Source organism: Pseudopipra pipra, chromosome 6, assembly GCF_036250125.1.
Source record: "Pseudopipra pipra isolate bDixPip1 chromosome 6, bDixPip1.hap1, whole genome shotgun sequence".
In the NCBI taxonomy this organism is placed as follows: Eukaryota; Metazoa; Chordata; class Aves; order Passeriformes; family Pipridae; genus Pseudopipra; species Pseudopipra pipra.
This window is the reverse complement of record NC_087554.1, coordinates 17,160,080-17,181,588: the sequence shown is the minus strand read 5'-3', so window position 1 is coordinate 17,181,588 and position 21,509 is coordinate 17,160,080. Positions and strand designations below refer to the sequence as shown.

At 39.1% G+C, this 21,509-nt stretch overlaps 1 protein-coding gene across 4 annotated transcripts in view; it reads right to left on the bottom strand.

Moving 5' to 3' along the window:
• MOB2 (MOB kinase activator 2) overlaps positions 1–21,509 on the bottom strand; it is a 113,860-nt gene that overhangs the window by 60,356 nt on the left and 31,995 nt on the right. The window contains exon 1 of one of the 4 annotated variants that reach the window (XM_064657585.1): positions 7,464–7,483. The exons of the other annotated variants lie outside the window; for them this stretch is intronic. Coding sequence (XP_064513655.1) covers positions 7,464–7,468 — 5 coding nt within the window. The 5' untranslated portion in view covers positions 7,469–7,483. Of the gene's footprint in view, positions 1–7,463; positions 7,484–21,509 lie in introns of those variants that run through there. 4 annotated transcript variants of the gene reach the window in all.

The window sequence follows — 21,509 nt, the reverse complement described above, 5'->3', positions numbered from 1 at the left end:
ATCAAACCAGGTTAGTATTACTTTGCTTGCGGAGGGGCGTGCGTTTGGTTCTTAAGTACAGGAAGAGACTCCAGAGTCCCTATTACTGCAGGCCCTTGAGATGGTCTTGCTCCAGGATCTGGAGACCAACTAGGTGTCTCTCACCCCTACCTTTCTATGATTTGCTCCCAGTACTAGCTGGCAGAAAAAAATGAAAATTGCGCCATATAACCACATGAGACAAACTAGTTCAAGTCACCAGGCTACAGCACGCTTTAGAATTTCCTCCTCAGAATAAGTTATACTGGCCAAGACTCCACATAGGTCCAATCCATTACAAGGACAGTGGTAGCATCGCTCTGGTTTTATCATATACATCATGGGAAAGAATCATACCTCGTGTTCTTCTCAACCATCAGCTTTACAAAGATCTACCTATGTACTGGCTGGCACCAGGGCCTAATTCTTCCAGGTGCTATGGTCAGGCCCTGCTGTCCCTCAGGAGTTGGTAAAGATTCATTGTGGCCATAGAAGAGCTAGAAGTTAGGTCCCTGCAGGCAGCTACCTACAAGCACTGGATAAAGAGGAGACACATTCCTGGAAGCTCATCAAAGAAAACTAGGATGATTTATTTGATTAATAATTTAGGGAATAAAAAATAAGCTAATAAATAAAAAATGTTAGGTAAAGATAATTTCTAAATGCTCTGCAAACCCATCTCAAATGAAAACTTGAACTCAGTTTTCTTCTCAGAGGCCAAGATTTCTGGAGAGGTCATCTTAAACCCAGGCTCAGAGTAAATCTGGTATGTTTTTAGTTTTACTTGAAATAAAAGATGCCTCTGAGAGTATAATTGAATCATATGTGACATGGCTTTTTTTGGGCATCTACTAATTTGCATTGGAAACACACCAGCAATATGGGACACAGGAGCTGTCATGAGGTGCTGTTTGATGGCTGTTAGTTAATATCAATTGACTACTATTCTAAACTAGAGAATCACAATTTTTGTAATTTTTAAAAAAGCAGCCCTTCCCACAGCTTTTTAAAGGTCTTTTCTGGCTACGAAATTTAAGTGATGTTCCCATGGGTTTTCTGAGTTCTTTGGCTTTGATAGCTATCTAATTTTTTAAAAATTAATTTCAGCATTCTGCAGCTGTAAGCAGCTGCTGGTTTTTTCCAAACACTACTTCTGCAAAAAGACATCGATGCTTTTTTTTCTTTTTCACTCCCCCATGCTCTTTTAGGATTACAGCAGCACAAGGGTATGTGTTCTTTAACATCTCCATCTGAAAACTATTATAGGAAACCAGCAACTAAATATAAACTGTCCAATCAGAGCCAGAGTCAGCCACATTGATGCTGGGATCCCAAAATGCTATCATGGACAAAAGAACTTACCACAGAAACACAGCTAAAGCCTACTTGCCAACACAACTGCTTCAGAAACAATGAATTCCTGCTTCAGAGAGGTCTTCTGGAGAAACGTGTTTTGTTAACAAAGATAAAAAGCCCCTTACTTTTAGTCAACATGAAAATAAAGATGATAAACTCGCTGAAGCAAGCAACTCTACAGTGAGGCAATGTGCTATACACATTATCTCCTACAGTATTTTCAGTCAGCTGCACCTAAAGAAATTCTTTTCTCCCCTCTCTCCCTACACGTAGGCATTCCAGAGAGCACACACAAGCTGAATCATCCTCACTGTGGTAAAGACACATGGGAGGAGGAAAAACATCTTTATGTCTCCTTAAGATCCCTTCTGACAAATAAAGCATTCTTACAGTCCACTTTTCTTTTATTCCCTTTCCCAAGCAGAATCCATAAACTTCAGCATGGATTATTTGTTCCCAGGCTAAACATTCATCCAATTACTGCTCTGCTTCCAAAGGAAATTTCAACAGGACCATTTGGCCCAGTTATTCTGGACCTTAGCTCAAAGAGCAGTTCTTTAGATAACAGAAATTAGTATGGATGATTTACCATTTTCAACCATCTCCCAGATACTCTATGCTTTGAAAACAGCATTAAAAGATCTATTTCAATTACTATTTAAAAAATCCCTTTTAATAAGGAAACTTACATTTTAAGTAAAAAGCTGGGTACAGAAGAGAATAGCCAGTCCTCTACTACTTGGAAAGACTTACAGTACACTCACAGCCTAATTATTCACCCAGGAGGAGCTTTGCATATGAATGAAACATCTTTCTACATCTAAAAAGAAACACTCACTAGCAACTTCAGTTCTCCACATCTGGCCAGGAAAGAGAGGAGACAGAGTGCCCATATGTACCCTATTTTCCAGAGCCAGGGTTTTCACAAGTGTTAAAAAGTTACTTCTACAGCATTTAGTGTTATTTTATTTTATACATGTATCCTTGACCCATTCCCTCCAATGTTTTTGAAAAATCTACTTGAGTTTGTCTATTTGACTACTGAAGAGAACAATTCACTCTTTCTTTTGGAAAATACCCACTAACCTAAGGCTTAACCTTGTTTTCTACTGTCTTGCATCATAACTTGTCCTTATGGGCTGGCCAAGTTAATCCCCAAGATAATCAATGAAAGACTGAGTTGTTACAAGAAACAAATTTGAGGCTACTTTCCCGGTCTGACCCAAACAGTGGGTCAGTCAGGTTCACTTCTACCTAACTACTTAGCTAATCCAGGCTTAAACACTGATAATTAGAGGAACAAAAACCTTACAGGTCAATATCAATTGTTGCTCTATAAGGAATGAAGAAGCAAAAGAGGTCAAGGAGAACAGGAAAATTGACTCTAAGACATAGCTGGATGTAAATGTTTTCCCCAAATTCTGCTAATTCATTTGGCACATGAAGACAGTGCTGCCTCAGCTCAGAGCTGAAGGGATTTCTCTGCCAGAGCTGTAAAGAAATCCCATTTCAGTGAGGCTTTTGGCTTAGTATCAAAAATAAAGAAAAAACCCTGTGTGGGGACACAATGGTCAATATACAAAAGAAAGCCATAACACATTTCCTACATTGAAACAGAAAGCCTTAACAGGGGAGAAGTCTTTAAATTGCTTTTTAGAAGATTGTTTTGCTTTGTTTTTTAATAATGAATACAACAGCCAGTCCTGATTTAAGGCAAAGATGACAGCGGCACTGAAAGGGTTATTGCAAGCACTTTATAATAAGCAAAACAGGACAGTGTTGGAGAAAGTTACAGAACTGAAATAACAGAACAGCAATCCGCCTGGAAACGGAAAAGGGTGGGTGAGCAGTTTCTACCGGACCAGGGCAAAAGCCAGGGTTTATAAATTTAGAAAAAATACACACCCACATAAAACTTCTCAAGTAAGAGGATAGGGGAGGAGGGAAAAAAAAAGAAAGGAAAAAAATACACACACCATTTTACAAGGCTTTTATATAAATTTTGCCTAATCATTCTTAATGGACATCTGCCCATGGCTCAATACAGGAAAGACCAAGCTTTCAGCATGTGCCAAACAGTCTGAGACCTCTGGCACTCTGCCTGCTGTGAACCCCTACTTGGGGCAGTTTCCTGGAGGTAGGCTTGGAGCAAATGAACAGATCCCTCTTTGGAAGGGCTGTCCAAAAGAGTTAATGTAATGTAGTTCAGTATTGGACCTCACAGTGCTCAAGTGCATTCTTTTCGATTTATTTTAAATGATTTTTAGGTTTTAGAAAGAGAAGCAGCTAGACAGAAATTAATAATTAATTTTGGTGTTAAAGAGAGGTCCTTACACAGGGTTAACAAAAGTACTGTGGCAAAATTAACGTTTCAGTGGGAAGTGAAAGTTGCCCTGCTTCCCACAGATGGGCACTAAGACCAGCCACGTGGACAACAGGTATTTATGTAACTGTGGCAAACAGCTGTAGAGCTTGAAGATCCCTATTCAGATCAGGCCCCAAAACTCTCTCCATCTCAAAGGAAGGCTCATAAAGTAACATAAAAAATAGTAAGAGAATATTGATGTTCTTGGCAAGAGTATCAAGCAGGTAATTTAGAGCAGGCACTGCCCCTTCAGCCCAAGAACAGGAAACAACTGTATGAATTACCAACATGCTCCACCCAACAAGTCCCAGCCGGTATAAAAGTCTCTGCTGCAAAATTTAGCTAATGATACAACCCAGGAGAACTCTGGTAGTACCACAGAGGGAGAACAGGAGAGAAATTTCTGAGAAAGACTTCAGCTAAAATTAAACACTATTGGGCACATACAAATCCCTGAAGCCTACAAAACAAAAAAGTAGTTAAGTTTTCTACTGCACAACTGGCTTCTTTTCTCTTTTCCTTTTTTTTTTTTTTTTTTAATTTAGCCAAGTGGTCTCACCCTAAGGTGCTAAAAGCTATAAGCAATTTTTCAACTTACAAAAAAGTTTAAAACTACATTGATTTTGTTAATAATGAAACAGTACCCTGATTCCAATACAGAAACCTGGTATCCTACAAGTAAAACTTGTTATAAAGAACCCTTAACAAAGAAAAGGAAAATTCTTTAAATACTTTTAAAAGGCTCATACATATTATCATCCTGCATTTGTAGAGTCACTTATCAGACATGCTTTTTGCCTTACCTTCAGAAAGAAGCAAATTCACTATCTCAAAACAAATAAATACAGTATTATTTTGGCAGATTATTCTGTTCTTCTAAATTAATGCACATAATGAAACAGCTTCTCTGAAATGAAGTGCAAAGTGAAAAATACTGTGCATGTCAGTGGCAAAGGCAGCAACATAAATAATTTGAACACAGGATTTTTAAGGTGATCCTAGCAAAGCCCTTGCCAAATTTGACTTCAGTTGCTGTTATTCACATTTTTCCAAGATCCTAAATGTTCAACAAAAAGTCTTTGTAGACAAATCCCAGACATAAGCCTTGTCATCCATCCTTCAAAGAATGGCAAGAATACTTCACCCCAGTCAGAGTCTGGACCTCACATTTGAGAATATCAGAACATTAACTAGCATTTACATAGCACTTTCAGAAATTTTAATAGCACTTTGGAAAAAAAAACCCTCAATCCCTGCAACCTGTGTCAGTGATTGTTACAGTCATTACAGTGGAAAAACCCAGGAGGAAATGGTTATAAAGTGGAGCAGATAAAAGGAAACTACTTGGAAACAGAATCAAAAAGTCAGTGCTGTTTCTGTCTTTCCCCATTACTGAGGATAAGACACACAGGGCACCATCTGCACTGGTTGTTTTCACTTTCTAAGGCAGAGCAGCAAATGTGAATTAAAACTCTAATAATGCTAGAATACTGAACTTTCAATATCAGATCCCTGGCACTTATAAAATACTCCCTGATTCTTAAAGCAGTTTAAGGCCAGGAATGAAGGATCTGCTACATCTATCAGCTACCTTATGTCTTCCACTTCGGCATCTCTTTTCCCAAAGTGTAAAATAGCAATAACAACACTTCAGGAAGCACTTGGACAGTCAGGATCTAAGATGATGCAAAGTCTAAGGTTTAATGGGATGAAGTGACTCATAAAAGGCCAAGAATCAAATGAAAGAATAACATAATTCAGAAATCCTCAGCTCTCAATTCAAACCTCACTGCTTAGGCCTCCTGCCTTTCCAAACACTTCTTACATGAGAGAAGCTGCATTTCACTCCTGAATAATTGGTCTTCATTCGCTCATCTGTGAGCACACACATACCTTCTCTAAAGATTTTTGTTGAACACGGAGCTAAGCTCTCAAGGCAATATGGCAGACAAAGACTGGCTTCTTACTTTATATGCTACCATTCTCAAGTCAAAAAACTACAATAAAAAAATTGTATACCTGCCACTAAATTTCATCCAAGCTTTGTCCAACTACTGCTTGGTCCCATTTCTGGTTTTACAGACTTCCACTGAGAAGTAGTCCCTCAAGCTTATGCGATGGGAAAATCTGCAATCCAAGGCAATTCCTAACTCCATACTTATATATTGTATTGCATCCTGTATGCAGTCTTATGCAATCGAAGTGTTTAGCCTAGAAAACTGATCCTAAATGCCTTCAGCGATATGAGAGTATACTTCTTCAGTAGCAACAGATGATCTGGGAGAACATAGCAAATAATCCTATTTTGAGAATAAAACATTAATTCAACCTTAAAAGCAGAATTTCCAAGCTGCCCCTGGAATTCTTATCCTTTTACTGTGCCATTATGTAGAAGAAGGACAATGTAAGGAGAACGAGTAAACTTGCTGTGAGGACCCAGGTTAGATGAGAACCAGTTTTTGGTTGAAAACTGAATAATCAAGATGTGATTCAGTTTCAATTTTAAAAACTTAAGATAATATTTATTCCCAACAGATAGGCAAAAGAAAGCCCGTATAGCAAATTAAGAAGGGCAATTCTCCTTACATGTTGTTCTGGAATATCTACTATTTATCTAATGTTTTGTTATTGTTGCTGTTGTTATTTACTTTTTTATTGTGCTTGGATTTTTAGTGCAAGTTCATGTAATTTTGCTTAAAGTCACAAAGCTACAGTAATCAAAGCAGTCTTGTCTGCAATGCTGTGAACAGGACTCAAGCAAAAACTACACTAATTAGAATGCAATTTTCAAAGGTCAATTACCACATCATTAGCCAAGCCATTTACATCTCAGCAATGTGGAATATTCTCCGGTTTTAGACAGTGGAATGGGACAAAAATGGATTAAATTCCTTAGGGTCAAATAGTACAGTGTGTTGATGAGTAAGAGTTTAAACTCCAGTAGCCTGAGTATCTCATAATGGGCCATTTTCACACTATGCCCTCGTCCCTCTGACACCATCTTCTGTCAGATGCTTAAAGAGATAGAGCAAGCATATCTTCCAAGCAATGTTAACATCCACTTGCACTGTGAGTAAATCTAATTTCTTTACCTTAACAAAAAAACAAAGGACCAATTAGCAAAAAAATGCCTGGCTGTATGTCCACAGTCACATAATTCAAAAGTAAAAGCATAAAGAATAATCAGTACCTGTAACCACCCTGTCTAGAAGCAAAATAAAACAAACAAATAAAACACAAGACACAGTACAGGTTGTCCTAAAACTGTTTCTAGTTCAATAACCAAAGCTTTAAAAAGTATATAGTCAGAGCAACTTTTAAGGGATATCACCGGGGTAATAAAATAAGCATGGGTTTTCCCCTCTGGATTTTAGATATGTACTGCGTGGTACATATTCAAAAATATGTCCATTAAAGTGATTTTGGGCACGCAGTGTCAAGCAAGTCAAGTTTCAAAACACATCAGTCAGTTCCAGACTGCAGGCCTTGCTGCACACACGGATTGTAAACCTGCAGTTTCAGAAGGATACACCCAGGCACCTTTACAATGGCACTTGCCCAGCCTAGACAAGCAAGCTAGGCAAAGGCACTGCTGGGTTCAGCTCCAGGGCAAGACAGAAGGAAACCCCTAGTAACTGGAAATCTTCCTGCCTCCAGCGGAGCTGGCAGTTCTTCCCCTACCCATCCAGCTTTCTCCTTATTCATAATTTGCAGCCATACTCACTCCATGACTGTATTTAACCTTTATATCATACTCGCTTTCACATCAAGCTCCTGCACCAGCACAGTAACCTTCAGTTTTTCAGGTGCTCATCTGACAACTGGAAGGGCCTATGAAAAAATAGTACAAAGCAAACTTAACCATGCGTGGTTTCTCCAGCTTTGACCTGCCTTTCACTTCAACCTGCAACCCTCATATCTTTTTTCCAGATACTCCAAATCTCAACAAAAATCTTCATCATGCTTTAACTCCACTCACCACTTACAAGTCAACTTGCACACTAACCCCATTTCTTATTTTAGAACCTGAGAGAGATCGTCATTCAGAAAGTCACTCCTATTATTTCCTTCTGACAACTAATTCAATTAATAATTATGGCCCATTGATATATATGATCAGACTCTCCATATCCTAGTATAATAATGGGTTATTTGCTTGTTTAGAAACAAAAAACCCCTCACTACACTGACAGAAAGTAAAACAAAGGTCAACTCAGAGCAGTGGAAGCTAGAAAGGGATGTTATAATCCTTCTGCGGTTAACCTTTAAACACATATCTATTTGAAGTTTAAGTGACAAAAAGCTTCATTCTTCATAAGTGGTAAAAAACCTGAGGCTCTTCAGTTTTGTATGAAGCATTACCAGGGTACAAGTCAGTTTTGGTCCTATACCAGACATAACCGTTCTTATAAAGCTTTGTTGCAGGTTGTTTGTATTTTATTTCTCTTTTTTTCCCCCTAACATTTTTTTACTCATATACCACACTTTTGTAAACATATACACATCAAATAATTAGGATCACCAAGTGAGATGCCTTATCTCTACCTCTGAAGACGCAAGTCCCAAATAAATGACTATGCAAGCCCCTCCAAAATACTACGTGCCAGTGACTTTGTCTCACCCCTTTATTGTCTCTGCCCCTTCCAGTTCCCCCATCCCCTAAAGAGCAGCTGATATTTTAGTCTCCTGACCCAGCCTAAGGAACATCACTGCAACACTTGAACACTTGCTAATACAGGTCACCAATTTTTATTAACCAAAATAATTTCAAGCCCACACACGCAGAATCAATCTTACTGCCAAGGCCATCTTTTCCCTCGCTTTCACTCCCACCGCACACATTTTGGTGCACTCACGCAAAACCCAGTTGGCTCCCTTCTGTGGGAGCAGTAACCTTGTTACTGCAGAGGTTCCATGACAACCAAAAGACAGTTCATACAATGGGTCACCGTAAAGCAATAATGTGCTACACTGAATACGTGTGTGTGTTTGCATGAATCTTTTTACATAAAATCCCACCTTTCACCTGCAGGAATTTTAACGAAATTCCATCATCGTGCTCTCCAAAAATTCTATGACAAATTTGACAAACCCCACCCAAGTGCAACAGCAAGTGCTTTAAGAGGAAAAATGACTGTAGTAAGTTTTGACTAAGCATATTAGAAACAATTATTTGTCAGTCTTAAAGCTATGTTTTGTCCTTCTCTATAGACAAAGAGTCAATTTAAATGGTCTTTTTTTTTTTTTTTTTTTTTTTTTTTTTTTTTTTTTTTTGGTGACAGAAAGGTGTAAAAAAACCTGCCATGAACTCAACAAGCTTCTGAAGAAGACAGGTTTTTAACATTTTTTTCTTTTGAGCCTGGCTCCAAAAAAATTACACTAAATCACTCGTCTGCTCTTTCCTCATACCTAAAGAAAGCTCTGCCCTATCCATGTTGCTATACTGCACTATGCTACAATTACATATGCCAGAATCCAAGAAATACCTGAAGTTACTGCTGCAGAAGTGTCCCACAGAAACCTAAAATCATGGCATTTACAACACAAGATATGCACAACATAAAATACTTTCAGCAAAGAATCAGCAACGACTCATGTAAACACTGTCGAGCTACTGAAATTCCTTTTCTGGCAAGCTGCTGCTCTAAGGAAGGACTATGGACATAGGGGGGAAAGTTTGCAAATGCAAAGAACATGCCACATTCAAACTTAGCAAAGAATCCAGTTTACCAGTATTCAATCCTAAAACATAAAAGGAATTTGGATTTATTTTTTTTTTATTTTAAACAATCATATGAAAATTAATGAGCTGGCACACAGATCATATTATCCAGTATTCATTTTTTTCCCCTCAAGAAAAAGATGCATTTAAACCTATAAATTGGTATTTCACTTTGCAACACTATGCAGCTGTACTCTGTGCTGTGGAGTTGGAAATACATACTGCAGCTGGAGAAACACATAACCTGAGCACAGATACCCTGCACCTCCCTAATTACAGATTCAAATGGTAACTGTGTGTGGAGCCTCTGGAATAACTACAGTTCTTACTGATACACTGTAAGTGATGATATACTGAGTAATTTAGAGAGAAACAAAAATAAGACAAGCCTTATAGCAGTAAGGATGTTGCTGCAGAAGGACCTACTTTTTCCATTACAAGAAATTTATAATATTCATCTGGTTTTCAAATTTGGAGTTATTAATCAATATGTAAATTGGAATTTCTAAACTAAGATTTCTGTTGGTCTTTCAGCTACATAATCCTACCAGCAAAGTGTGTTAAAACATCAGGTTAACAGGCTTATTTGCCGAACAAGTACAGTGAGGAACTTGAAAACTTCTGTTAATTCACTGACATGATCTTCATTCCAAACTTGCATATTCTACTCTTAGGTCTCATGCTCTAATTGCCCCATTAGTTTTCAATCAAATAATAAACTACCTGCAGTGATTACACCAAGAAAGCTGCCAACACACTTAGCTGATAAAATAACTGCTTTGGGAATCTCCTCTCTTACCCAGAAAAGACTTTTTAGCTACAGCTCAGTTCTAGTAGGCCAGGGAGTGTTGACACAATGCACATTCCACTGCCAAGGTCAGTAATAAAAAACACACCACCACTTTCACATGGGATATACAATAAACATTTGAGGATATTTTCATTTTTTATTTTTCAGAAGTCTTAAGTGAAGGAAAATAGTTCAGTTATGCATAGCATCTAACTTTCCCCAGAAAGTCTGAGCCTTCTGAGAGCATCCTTTAGAGGATAATGGCCCTGAAATCTGTGAAGAGATGTTTATTGTGTGCATTGAAAAGCACAGTAATAGGAAGGAGCTGCTTCACGAAATGAAAACTTACCTCGTTTCAACTTAATACTCACAGGCCAGCACACAAAGCAAAACCATTTTCAGTTATCTGGCTGGTTACCATTAAAAATGTGCAATAGGTGATGCAAAGAATTCTCACTCTAAGGTTTCTCTGGAGGTTTAACAGGCTCTCATAGGAAGAAAAGATGGGTGATATGATTAGGTGACATTTCCATTCTGAGAAGAATAGAAAGACTGTGCCATCCTCATAACTCAGAAAGGCAGAATATTATTCTCTATTACAACACTTATTAAAGCACACTAAAGGAATAAAATATCTTAGCTCAGTGACTTTAGTACATGAGAAAAATAATTCAGGGGAACATAGCCCAGTCATATCATCCTCTCACCTGACTGCAACAGACCCCACCAAACACCACACTGAAGTAACTCACAACTTCATGACAACAATCAAGATAAAATTTAAGACTGGCTGGCACAATTTTATCTTTCTACAAACCCTTCTGATTTCAAAATCTCTAATATGCCAAGAGCTGCAAATTTAAGTGACCCTTTGTACAAGGGAAGAAGATCCAAATCACTCAGGTGAACTCCTGTAACAGACAACTAAGATGCCCTCACATATGCCAAGCAGTAAATGGAGGGGTGCTTAGGCTTCTAAGGAAAGGCTGTTCACCTTCGAATACAGCACAGCAGCTCCCCTTATCTGCCCCTCACCCTTACCAGTACTGTGACCCACAGAGCAGCTCCCCTCCTCCAACCCTCCTAGTCTCAGACGCTTCCTGTCTCCAGTGGCATTTATTTTCAGCCCTCAAGATTCCTTTCTATACGTTCCAGGAACCCTCTAGCCATCCTCTGTCCAGATGGCAGACTACAGATGAAGGGAACAGGGTCTTGGAGAGTCTTTTCTTGGCCTGCTTCTCAGCAGCCTGCTGGAACTTAGAGGCAGGCTGAGTCCTGCACAGACAAGGCTCTGTTGCGCTGGGAAAGCCCTTCAATCCCTCTCCACAGTTTTCCTCAATGCCCTCTTTGTCTTCAAACAAATTTGTCTTAAACCTTTTAACGGCCTCTGCTTTCCAGGGGCATGCTTTATACAATCTACTCCCTACAGAAAGCCAATAAAAGGGCAAAGGAAAGGGATCTTAAGCAATGCTCTAACAGACAACCAGAGCCTCAGGTTTTACTACAAACAAAGCAGATGCTACTTTGACAAGTAGATGCAAAATAAAAAGGTAGGTGATAGGTTTGAGTCCTGTTGATCCCTGTCATCTTCAGGAGATGTTCTGAAATGTGACAAACACAAGTTTATGTACTTGATTTCTCTAAGGACCATCACCCTACAATGAACTATTTTCAAACTATGACTCTCCCAGATCACTAGTCCTTATCTCTGAGACGACGGAACCAGATTATTCTGTAATCACAAAGACCAATACAGTTTCATCACCAACACTATACATTCATGTACAAGCTTGAGGGAATGACTGACATCTTTTATTTGAGAAAGTAAAAATTTCACCAAAATAAAAATAAAAAAAAAATTTTAAATTTTTCTCTTTGTTTCCAACTGAAGCTTCACTGAACAGTTTCATAAGTTTAGTAAGATCTGTTCAGGATTCCTTTAACTCTATTAATATCAAAGGGAATGACATTACTTGATTTTTTATATATATAATGAAATAATGCTTCCAAGAGCCAAGAGGGTTTAAAACTGAAATAAAGCTGCATGCTTCAGAGTATAATATATTTAGGCATAAACTATTCTAAAATCAAATGCAGTAAGCAAAGCCAATTCCCCATTTAAAGACTGGAGCTATCAGGAAGACTGTAATGCAGCTCTTGGCTAGAACGATTACTTTAGGAAATGAACTGCAAGGGAAAGAACAAATTGCAGAACTTCAGTGAAACTCAACTAGAGTAGAAAGGGAGAAGTTACAGAGAAGCTACAGCAGCACAGAAAATTTCCCAATTTCAGAAAGGGTCTTAAAAATTCAGCCCCTGAAAGGAAACGATCAGGAAAGTGGTGGGAAAAATCAGGCAAAATGCATCTTTGTCTTTTTGAAGGTAAATTAGAAAAAAAAAAAAAAATGCATCTTCCTTGGTGGGTGTTGTGGTTTAACCCCAGCCAGCAACCAAGCATCACACAGCCACTCGCTCACTCCCCTGGCAGTGGGACTGGGGAGAGAACTGGAAGGGTAAAAGCCGGAAAACTCAGGGGTTGAGATAACAACAGTTTATTAGCGAAAGCAAAAGCTGCGCACACAAGCAAAGAAAAACAAGGAATTCCTTCACTGCTTCCCATGGGCAGACAGGTGTTCAGCCATCTCCAGGACAGCAGGGCCTCATTAAGCCTAATGGTGACTTGGGAAGACAAACACCTTAACTCCAAACGTCCCCCCCTTCTCCTTCTCCCCCCTCAGCTTTACATCCTGAGCATGTCACACGGTATGGGATATCCCTTTGGTCAGTTTGGGCCCCCTGGCTCAGCTGTGTCTCCTCCCAATGTCTTGTGTACCCCCAACTTCCTTGCCAGTGTGGCAATACGAAATGAAGAAGCAGCCTTGGCTCTGTGTAAGCCCTGCTCAGCAATAACAGAAACATCTCTATATTATCAGCCCAGTGTTCAGCACAAATCCAAAACCACAGCCACTGTGAAGAAAGTTAACTCTCTCCCCAGTCAAAACCAGGACAGTGGGAAAAGCAACACAATCTAGAAGCACTGCAGTGCCATTATCACACTGGTGATGGCATTTTTTTTCAGTCAAGTTCTTATCATTTAGGTTTGCCACTCATTTTAGAAGGAAGTTGACCATGTCCTTCTGTTGCTTTCATCATTTACATGTCATAATACTGCCTGTGAGGTGATTTCTTTAGTTTCACTTTGACAAAAACAAAAAGAATCATACAAGAACTATCTTGAAGAAAAAAAATCACCACTCTTTTCTAGGAAAGTTTGAAAACTAAATGCTATGAATAAGCCGCATGATATAGCCTGGCCAGATTTCTATCACGTATGTTTTTATCTTCCTTAGCATTTGTACATTATTAGAAAACAACCCTTTTCAGAGATATGCATAAAAATTCCTAACTAACCTCAAAATTGTTCAAATCCTTTTCAGTAACTCCTTTCATTTAAGGGGTGTGATCTATTTGCTTGTTAGGATAATATACTAAGTACATCCATAGCACCTCCCACAAACATTCAGGATTGTCTAATTGAGATTTATCTGCTCTTATGAAATATCCACTGTGTGATTTACAGTCATTTACTCTGTAATAGCTGTAGCTGATGAACTGGTTTTAAGTTCCTGTTTTCTCTCTTCCCTTCTTTAGTTTCTCAGCAGATGAAAAAAGGTGCAGCTTCATCAGAAATTATTTAAATTCAATATATACCTCCATAATCATTGTTTGGCTACCACTAGAACATGACCTACATCAACTTAAAATCTGACCTAGAAATTATATTTAAAACTGAAATCAGTTATGGTCCTACAAACCTTACCTAATATGAGCTACATCAGACATAGCTGGAGTGAACCAGGTACTAAAATCACAGAAAATTAAGTCCATCAGCTACAGAGTCAATGCAACATAAGAGGACACAGTAAACTATCCCCATAATCTCAGCCCTTGCCTCTGGAAAGACAGTTTCTCTTAAGTCAATGGTTTATTAACCAGACACTGAGACAAAAGCCAGAGAACTGTGAGGATGGTTTACAGGTAGTAGACCAAAATCCAGCAAGTGTAGTACGACACATCTGGCCTCTCATCTGAAGCCATGTCATCCGATGACACCCTTGGCCTGAGCTTTCATACCAACCTTTCCCTTGTTGACTCCCTGGCCAGCAGCTGTCTGAAAAACTTTACAGGAGTAAGAGTGTGAAATGAAAAAAAAAAGTATAATCCTTTTAAAACTCATACAATTAGTCATGCTTTGAAGAAAACCTAGAAAAAAACCCCAGAATTTAAATACCCAAAGAAGGCCCAGGTAGCTGAGGGAAAGTAGAGAAAACAGTGACTGCCCTGACACCTGGGAAGACAATCATCTATCAGAATACACCCACGGAGCAAAATAACAAATATGAATGAACACATATTATGATTAATGGAGATGATGACTGCTTTAGCTGTGAATTTCTAGATGTTGTTGCTTTTAAAGTAGGATGGGAAGTGCACATGCCTGGTCCAATAGTTACAGCTAAGCTGTAATAGCCTTAGGGGCAAGTAAATAGACAAATAATTTTGCACTGACTATTTTTGGCAAGATAGGAGGAAATAAAAGAGTTTGCTGTATTGGAACTTAAGCATTACTTCCACGTATCTGTTTTCAATTCTGGTTTTAAAGCTACAATCAGTCTAGCATTTAATGTGCAACGACCATTCTCCTTTAATCTCAGCATCTTGGAACTCAGCAGAAAAAACTCTAATAGCAACTGTATCACAGCCCAGGACAAGAGTGCAAGAAGAGCAGGAACAAAAGGATAAAGTTCATATTGCTAATCTCTCAGTTTTGTGAGCATCTAGATCCACCAGGAACATGAAAATAATGCAAGATAATCATACAGAAGATAGGACACCAACCCTATGGACTAGTAAAGTTGAAAAAAACAGATGCTGAAGCCACAGGCAACTATATTATAGCATCCATCCTCCCAGTAATGACATTTTCCACTATCATCCTAAAAACTCATTTTATCTCCCTTCTCTCTTTGTAAGCTGCACAGGGATTTTTCACACTAATTTGACACTAAATAAATGGCTCCACTGGATTTCTTTCCCATTCTATTCTGAAAATAGGACTTACAGTGAAAAGGGACCATAAGGGAATCCAACTAAATAGTCACCAACTGCCTATACCATTCTCTAAGGATGATTAAGCCACATTTAGCCCCTTTTCCTTGTGTATTCTCTGGAAGCATCTGGTTTAGGCTGCTATTTTGACATCTTCATACCGAAGTTTGTTTAAATAAAGCAACTACAAGCTTTTGGCTAATAAGTGATAAGAAAATCTTTGCTCTGAGTTGACTGTATTCTATTACCAGAGGAATGTCTCCTTGGGATGTTTTTGTCAATAGGGCATTGGCTCATGTAATATAAAAAAGTGAGCATTTACCCCTAGTAAATATACCCTCAGCATCCTTGGCTTTATTACCTCTACTCACCCTGAAACATCCCGTCAAAATCATTGTTTCTATGAATAGAAAATGAGTAATTCTTTATCCAACTCCACAGTCAGCCATTGGAGTTTAGAACTGATTGCTATAGAACCACTCGCTGTTACAAAACTATGGATTATGCAAAAGCCTGCATCTACAATATTTTTAAGCGATTAATACTGCTGCTGTTTTCAGAAAAGAAAGGTATTTTCTGCTATTGCTAAGAAAGAGAAGGGGTGGAATACTTAGAATCCTTGGAAACTGGAAATTTACACTGGGAGAAGCAGTGGGAAAGAAGGGCAAGAATTCCTGCCCATAAACAACCACATGTCAAGTAATACCTGGGGAAAAAAACCCCAAAACGTCACGATTTCAAGCTCACTCCATCACCCTACTCATGTTACTTAATTTTTTCACAAGTCAAATGTCTGTTCTGAGGTTGCGGCTCAGAAATCAAACCCAACATTATATTACACAGTAGGGCTCTTCTTCAAATTGTCCAAATGGCCCCTCACATCCTCCAGATGAACAAATATATCTGCTCAGCCAGTGTCAAATGAACATACTAAATGACAAGGACACCTGAAAAAAAGAAAATAAAGAAGTGGAACCAAGAGAAAAAAATAATTAGACAGTTCTTAACATGTCAAGACTGCGACAGCATCTGCAGAAAACTGAAGCTTAAACTTGGGTCTGCAGCAGATCCAGCAAGATGCAAAAGAGTTACAGAACAGTTCAGTCACCGGCCTACACAAAGTCTAGAAATCAGTTCCAGTCACTCTGTCCATAGAGGCTCTTAACTCACTGTAATTAGGCATAAAGTACATCTGGTTTTTATTGCATTTGCCATATGCTATTTTCTGTGTCTAAAACTGGAAAGGACCATCAGACAGAGCTCTAACAGCATTAGAAAGGGAGAAAGTAGATTCCTGACATGCAGTTTCTGTTTCAAGTTCTTAAGGGTCTCAGTTCTTAACCTAGGGAGACTCCTGAACTACAGAATGAAAAATCATAACCAATTTCTCATCTCTTGCATACTAACACACCACCTGCAAAGAATTAAATAAACAACAGAATTTACTGTGAAAAAATGTTTCACAACTTCAACTGCAACTCAAGCCAAGCACAGAGTGACAAGACAGACCCTGTAGAAAGTACTAATAAAGTCTCTTGGTCTAAATACATTGAGAGTAACATAATTTACAGAAGACAGGTAAGAGGGAAAGAGCACTTGTAACAAGTGTTCAGTAAACTGCTTGTCCTTAAGGTTTGTTTCATACAAAGACATGTGGCAAAAACAGACAACTAACATTTGTTACCAGAAAAGGCTAGTTCAAGGCAGGAAAGCTGGACAAGAAAGACACTCGAGGTTTTGGTTTCTCCCTCTCTGCTGTTACCCCCCATCCACTTCTCCTTCCCCTTCTCCAGCTAAACTCTTTCCCATCTTCTGTATGCACAGTACCAGCTCATGTCCACACATGTCTGTGCTAGTTAATGTATAAAATTGTCTTACCAGCAGCAGCGCAGTGAGCAGATGATGAATTCCATTCCAACAAAATTACCAGCAGGGGATTTCCGACAAGATGGCAATGGAGTAAAACACAGTTCGGATGCTCAAAGAAACATGGGAAGCCCAAGATAACTGATTACTGAAACACAGCCTGAAACACCAGTAGAGCTTTTCCAGAATTCAGCAAGATGCAACTTCTGGTAGGCAGAGTGCAAAACAGAAAAAGGTACTCCTCTAGAGAAAGGGCATACAAAGCTCATACTTGAAAAGACAGCTGCACAAAAGAAAGAAATAGGCTTTCTGCCTTTTTTTAAACCTATCACAATAGCTGTTATCTAAAGTTTCCTCCTCTTCTCTTAGGGTAGGACTGCTTAAAGTAAAAAAAAAAAAAAATCTCCTCCCAATAAATGAAGATTTAGCAAGTATTTTGATAATGCTTTTATCTATCTAGTTCTGCCTACCTTTCAAGTCAGTTTGGAAGCAAAGAAACAGTAATACCAAAATAATAAATAAGTAATGAGAACTATTTTTTCCAATCCTTCCTTTTCTCTTTCACAACATTAATTCCAGTGACTCAGACATATTAAAGAGTCCAAAATATCTCTCGAGTCTGCTGCTTTTTCTGAAACTAAGTCATTTTATACCTGTTTTATGAGATTGCATAAACTCCTGAGATTTCATAAACTCCATTCATCCTTCTGCTTATTAGTCAAGAGGGAAAAATTCCCAGCAGCAGAGCCCTAAAGCTCCACCTTGTGGAAGATGCCTAGAATATTCCAATAGGCTCCAGGGGCAAAGGACTTCAAACCGAGCTTACAATTAATGATATGTTTGATATTGACACTTTGTCATCAGTCACACAGTAAGATAACCTCTTAAATGCATTCTACCCCAGCAGAAAAACAAGCAGTGGGAGACTACCAATAAAATGAAAATAAATGGCCACACCTCGAGTCCTGTGTCCAGTTCTGGGCCCCTCACTTCAAAAAAGACATTGAGGTGTTGGAGGGAAGGGCAACAAAGCTGGTGAAGGGCTAGAGAGCTAAGTCTTATGAGGAGTGGATGTGGGATATGGGAATGTTTAGCCTGGAGAAAAGGAGGCTCAGGAGTGACCTTGCTGCTCTCTAAAACCACCTGAAAGAAGGTTGCAGCCAGGTGGGAGTTGGCCTCTTCTCCCAGGTAGCAGGTGACAGGATGAGAGAACAGCCTCAAGCTGCACCAGGAGGGGTTCTGGTGAGACATTAGGAAGAATTTCTTCATGGAAAGGTCTGTTAGACATTGGAATGGGCTGCCCAGGGAAGTGGAGTCACCATCCCTGGAGGTGTTCAAGGAATGACTGGACATGGCACTAAGTGCTGTGGTTTAGTTGACAAGGTGGTCATCAGACGAAGGTTGTATTCATTGATCTCGGAAGTCTTTTCCAACCAGAATGATTCCATGAAAAGCTGTTTTATTTTGTGGCAATGGAATAATTATCCTGCATTGAATCAGCTGATAGCAAATGCAGTAGTCCAGAGGAGACACTGCTTTCATCTCATTTGGTGGTTCCTGTGCACTAGGCTTACTCTCTTTGTAAGCAGGAAAACAGGGAATCACAGACAGATTCATCTGGATGAGGAGCAGACAACCAAGGAATACAGCAACTCTGCCATCAAGAATGGATAAGTGACTAACAGAACTTCATCTTGTGATACTAGATTGACTGTAATTTCACACAGGTATTCCAAAAGCTATTCACAATCTTCCTCCAGCCACCTATTACAAACTCACTCAACTGAATGTCCACATTCAGCCATTCCTAAAAGCTTGTACTGAGATCAGCTTGGCCCCCACACACTGCTGTCTATGACTGTGCAGCCTGGGGACATTAAAGCCAACTGAGCCAGTACTGCCCTCTGCTGAAAGAGCCTGCACGGGAAAAACAGCAACTTTTGCATCATATACGTACCTCGTTTTTCCTGCTTCCCTTTAAGCCTTTACGATATCCAGGGTTTGGTCTTACCGTGGTTTTTTTATGTTGCTTCTTCCCCACGAGGGCTACAAAGATGTTTCCAAGTTTATATACTGTAACACCATGCCAGCACATATAGACTCCAGAAACCAAAATGCTGCTGCACTAAAGCACTACAGACACAGCTCATGTTTTTAGCAATGTAAGAAGAAATAGATTAAAAAAAAATTTAAAAAGAACACCTACAGTACAGCAGTCATACGACAGTGTCGTGAGATGTTCTTTTCTACAGTAAACCCAAGATACTTAAAGAACACATATCCATGTCCATTCGATACTTGGAATTCATAAAACTATCATAATTTATAACTGATTACTAACAGTAATCACCTTACTTTCTCTGATTTAACCTTGCAACGTTTCTATTTTCAGTCAGTTGCTTCACTGAGACTTAGACATTCATAACACTCTGAAAGTCTGAATACTGACTGAAATACTGTACCCAATCTGAAAGTGCAGTGCTTTTAGCAACATAGATAAAATTTGGCTGAACGACATGTTTGCTTGGAACACTAAGGAGCACAAAGTTTAAACTGGTTGAATGCACGGTACCTGAACACGTAGAAAAAAAATGTAAACGTGCCACTCAAAACAGAGGAAAGTGCATCACTTCAGAAGCACAATCACCTTTCTGACAGGCACGAGCTGGACCAGCCAGATCTCAGCCCCGCATCCCCCGCTGGCAGCTGTCGCCAGAAGATTTTCAAAGTCACTGTGAGGACATTGTAAGCACTTAAACAAGCGCCCATAGCTGGAGGCTGACTCCATCCTCTCTAAATCATGCAGAACACCCGAGCTCAGCACAGAGCACCTCCCCAGAGCTGCAGAGGGAGCCCGCTGCCTGCTCAGTCCCCTGCCCCGGAAAGGCAGGACCGTCATGTCACTCACCGCAACCCACAGGCCGGTCTCAGTTTCATTTCTCAGCAATGATCATATCGGAAAAAAATAAAAAGCGATTACTCAGCTGACAAGGGGAAGAGGGTCTGACCTGTTGCCGCATGGTACCCTTCGAATCTGTATGTTAAAAAGAGGTGCTTGTTTTAAATTACACTCAATATTTTATTCTTCCTGTTCTCTGAGCTCCAACTCTGAATGACCTGTCACTTTATACAAAGCTTCTGTGGAGAATAGGCTCTGTCTTTTAAATAAAATAACACATCCTAGGTTGTTCAGTTAATATCCTGGTTGCCTCCTTTAGCTAAAAAAAAAAAAAAAAGGAGCCTTTTACGGCATGAAAAATGTTCACAGCCTCCATGAAGTCCTCTGTAATTTTCACTGTTGATGGCTGTTACCAAAAAAAGAGCACAGATACAGCAGAACAAAACATTTAATTTATTAATAGATTTTAAAACCAACAGAAGAGCTTAAATATACTCGAGCGCATAATCTGAAACAATTTACTTCACCTTTACCCACTGTAGTCATTTAGATAAAACTATCAAGTCTTTATGTAAAAAAACAAACAAAGAATTCACTCACACAGTCTTTATTCCAAAATGCAGAAGTGTATTTGAACTTTTTTAGTTCATGGAGCAGAACCAAAATTGTTAATGATAAAATATTACATAAGGACAGAAGGCTAAAAACCTGTTTGTGTATTAACAATGTTGAAGACCTTAAAAAAATGGCATTTCAAAGAAAAAGTATCTGTTGTCATTGGTATGTGAAAATCCTTCGTGTAAACTGTGCTTTGGCTATTACTTTTCATGAAATCAAAGCTTAGTCTAAAATTGACACCTACATTAAAGTTTCAAAGCCACTGTTCTCACTCTGGCCCCCATATGAACCTATTAAAAAGGCTACTCAAACTATCATTTTTTACTGAATAATCTCCTTTGCCCCCTACAGTGCTTCAGCTACACTTCTGCACACATCTTGGATGCAGTGGTTTGGATTAGTTTACTTGGAGCACTAGTCACTGCGTTCAGGAGCAGACAGACCCAGTTTAACTTATGTAACCTCATCACCACACAACTGAAGGAACACACTGAAGCTGAGAAAAGATGCACCTTTCGTAAACTGGTTGTAGGTTTGGGGTTTTTTGAGGAAAGGCTACATATACACTTTAAAAAAAGAGATGCAGCCAAATTCTTCCTGCAACAGTAGAAGCAACAAACACACCTAGCCTAGTCCAAGTCAGTCTTGCTGAGATAAAACTATATCATGTTTCTAGCAATTTCTTCCATAGAAATCAAAAGTGTCACAGCTCGATTATCTCTCTGAAAGCCCCAGTGCTGCCACATGCTTTGCCATCACGACAGTA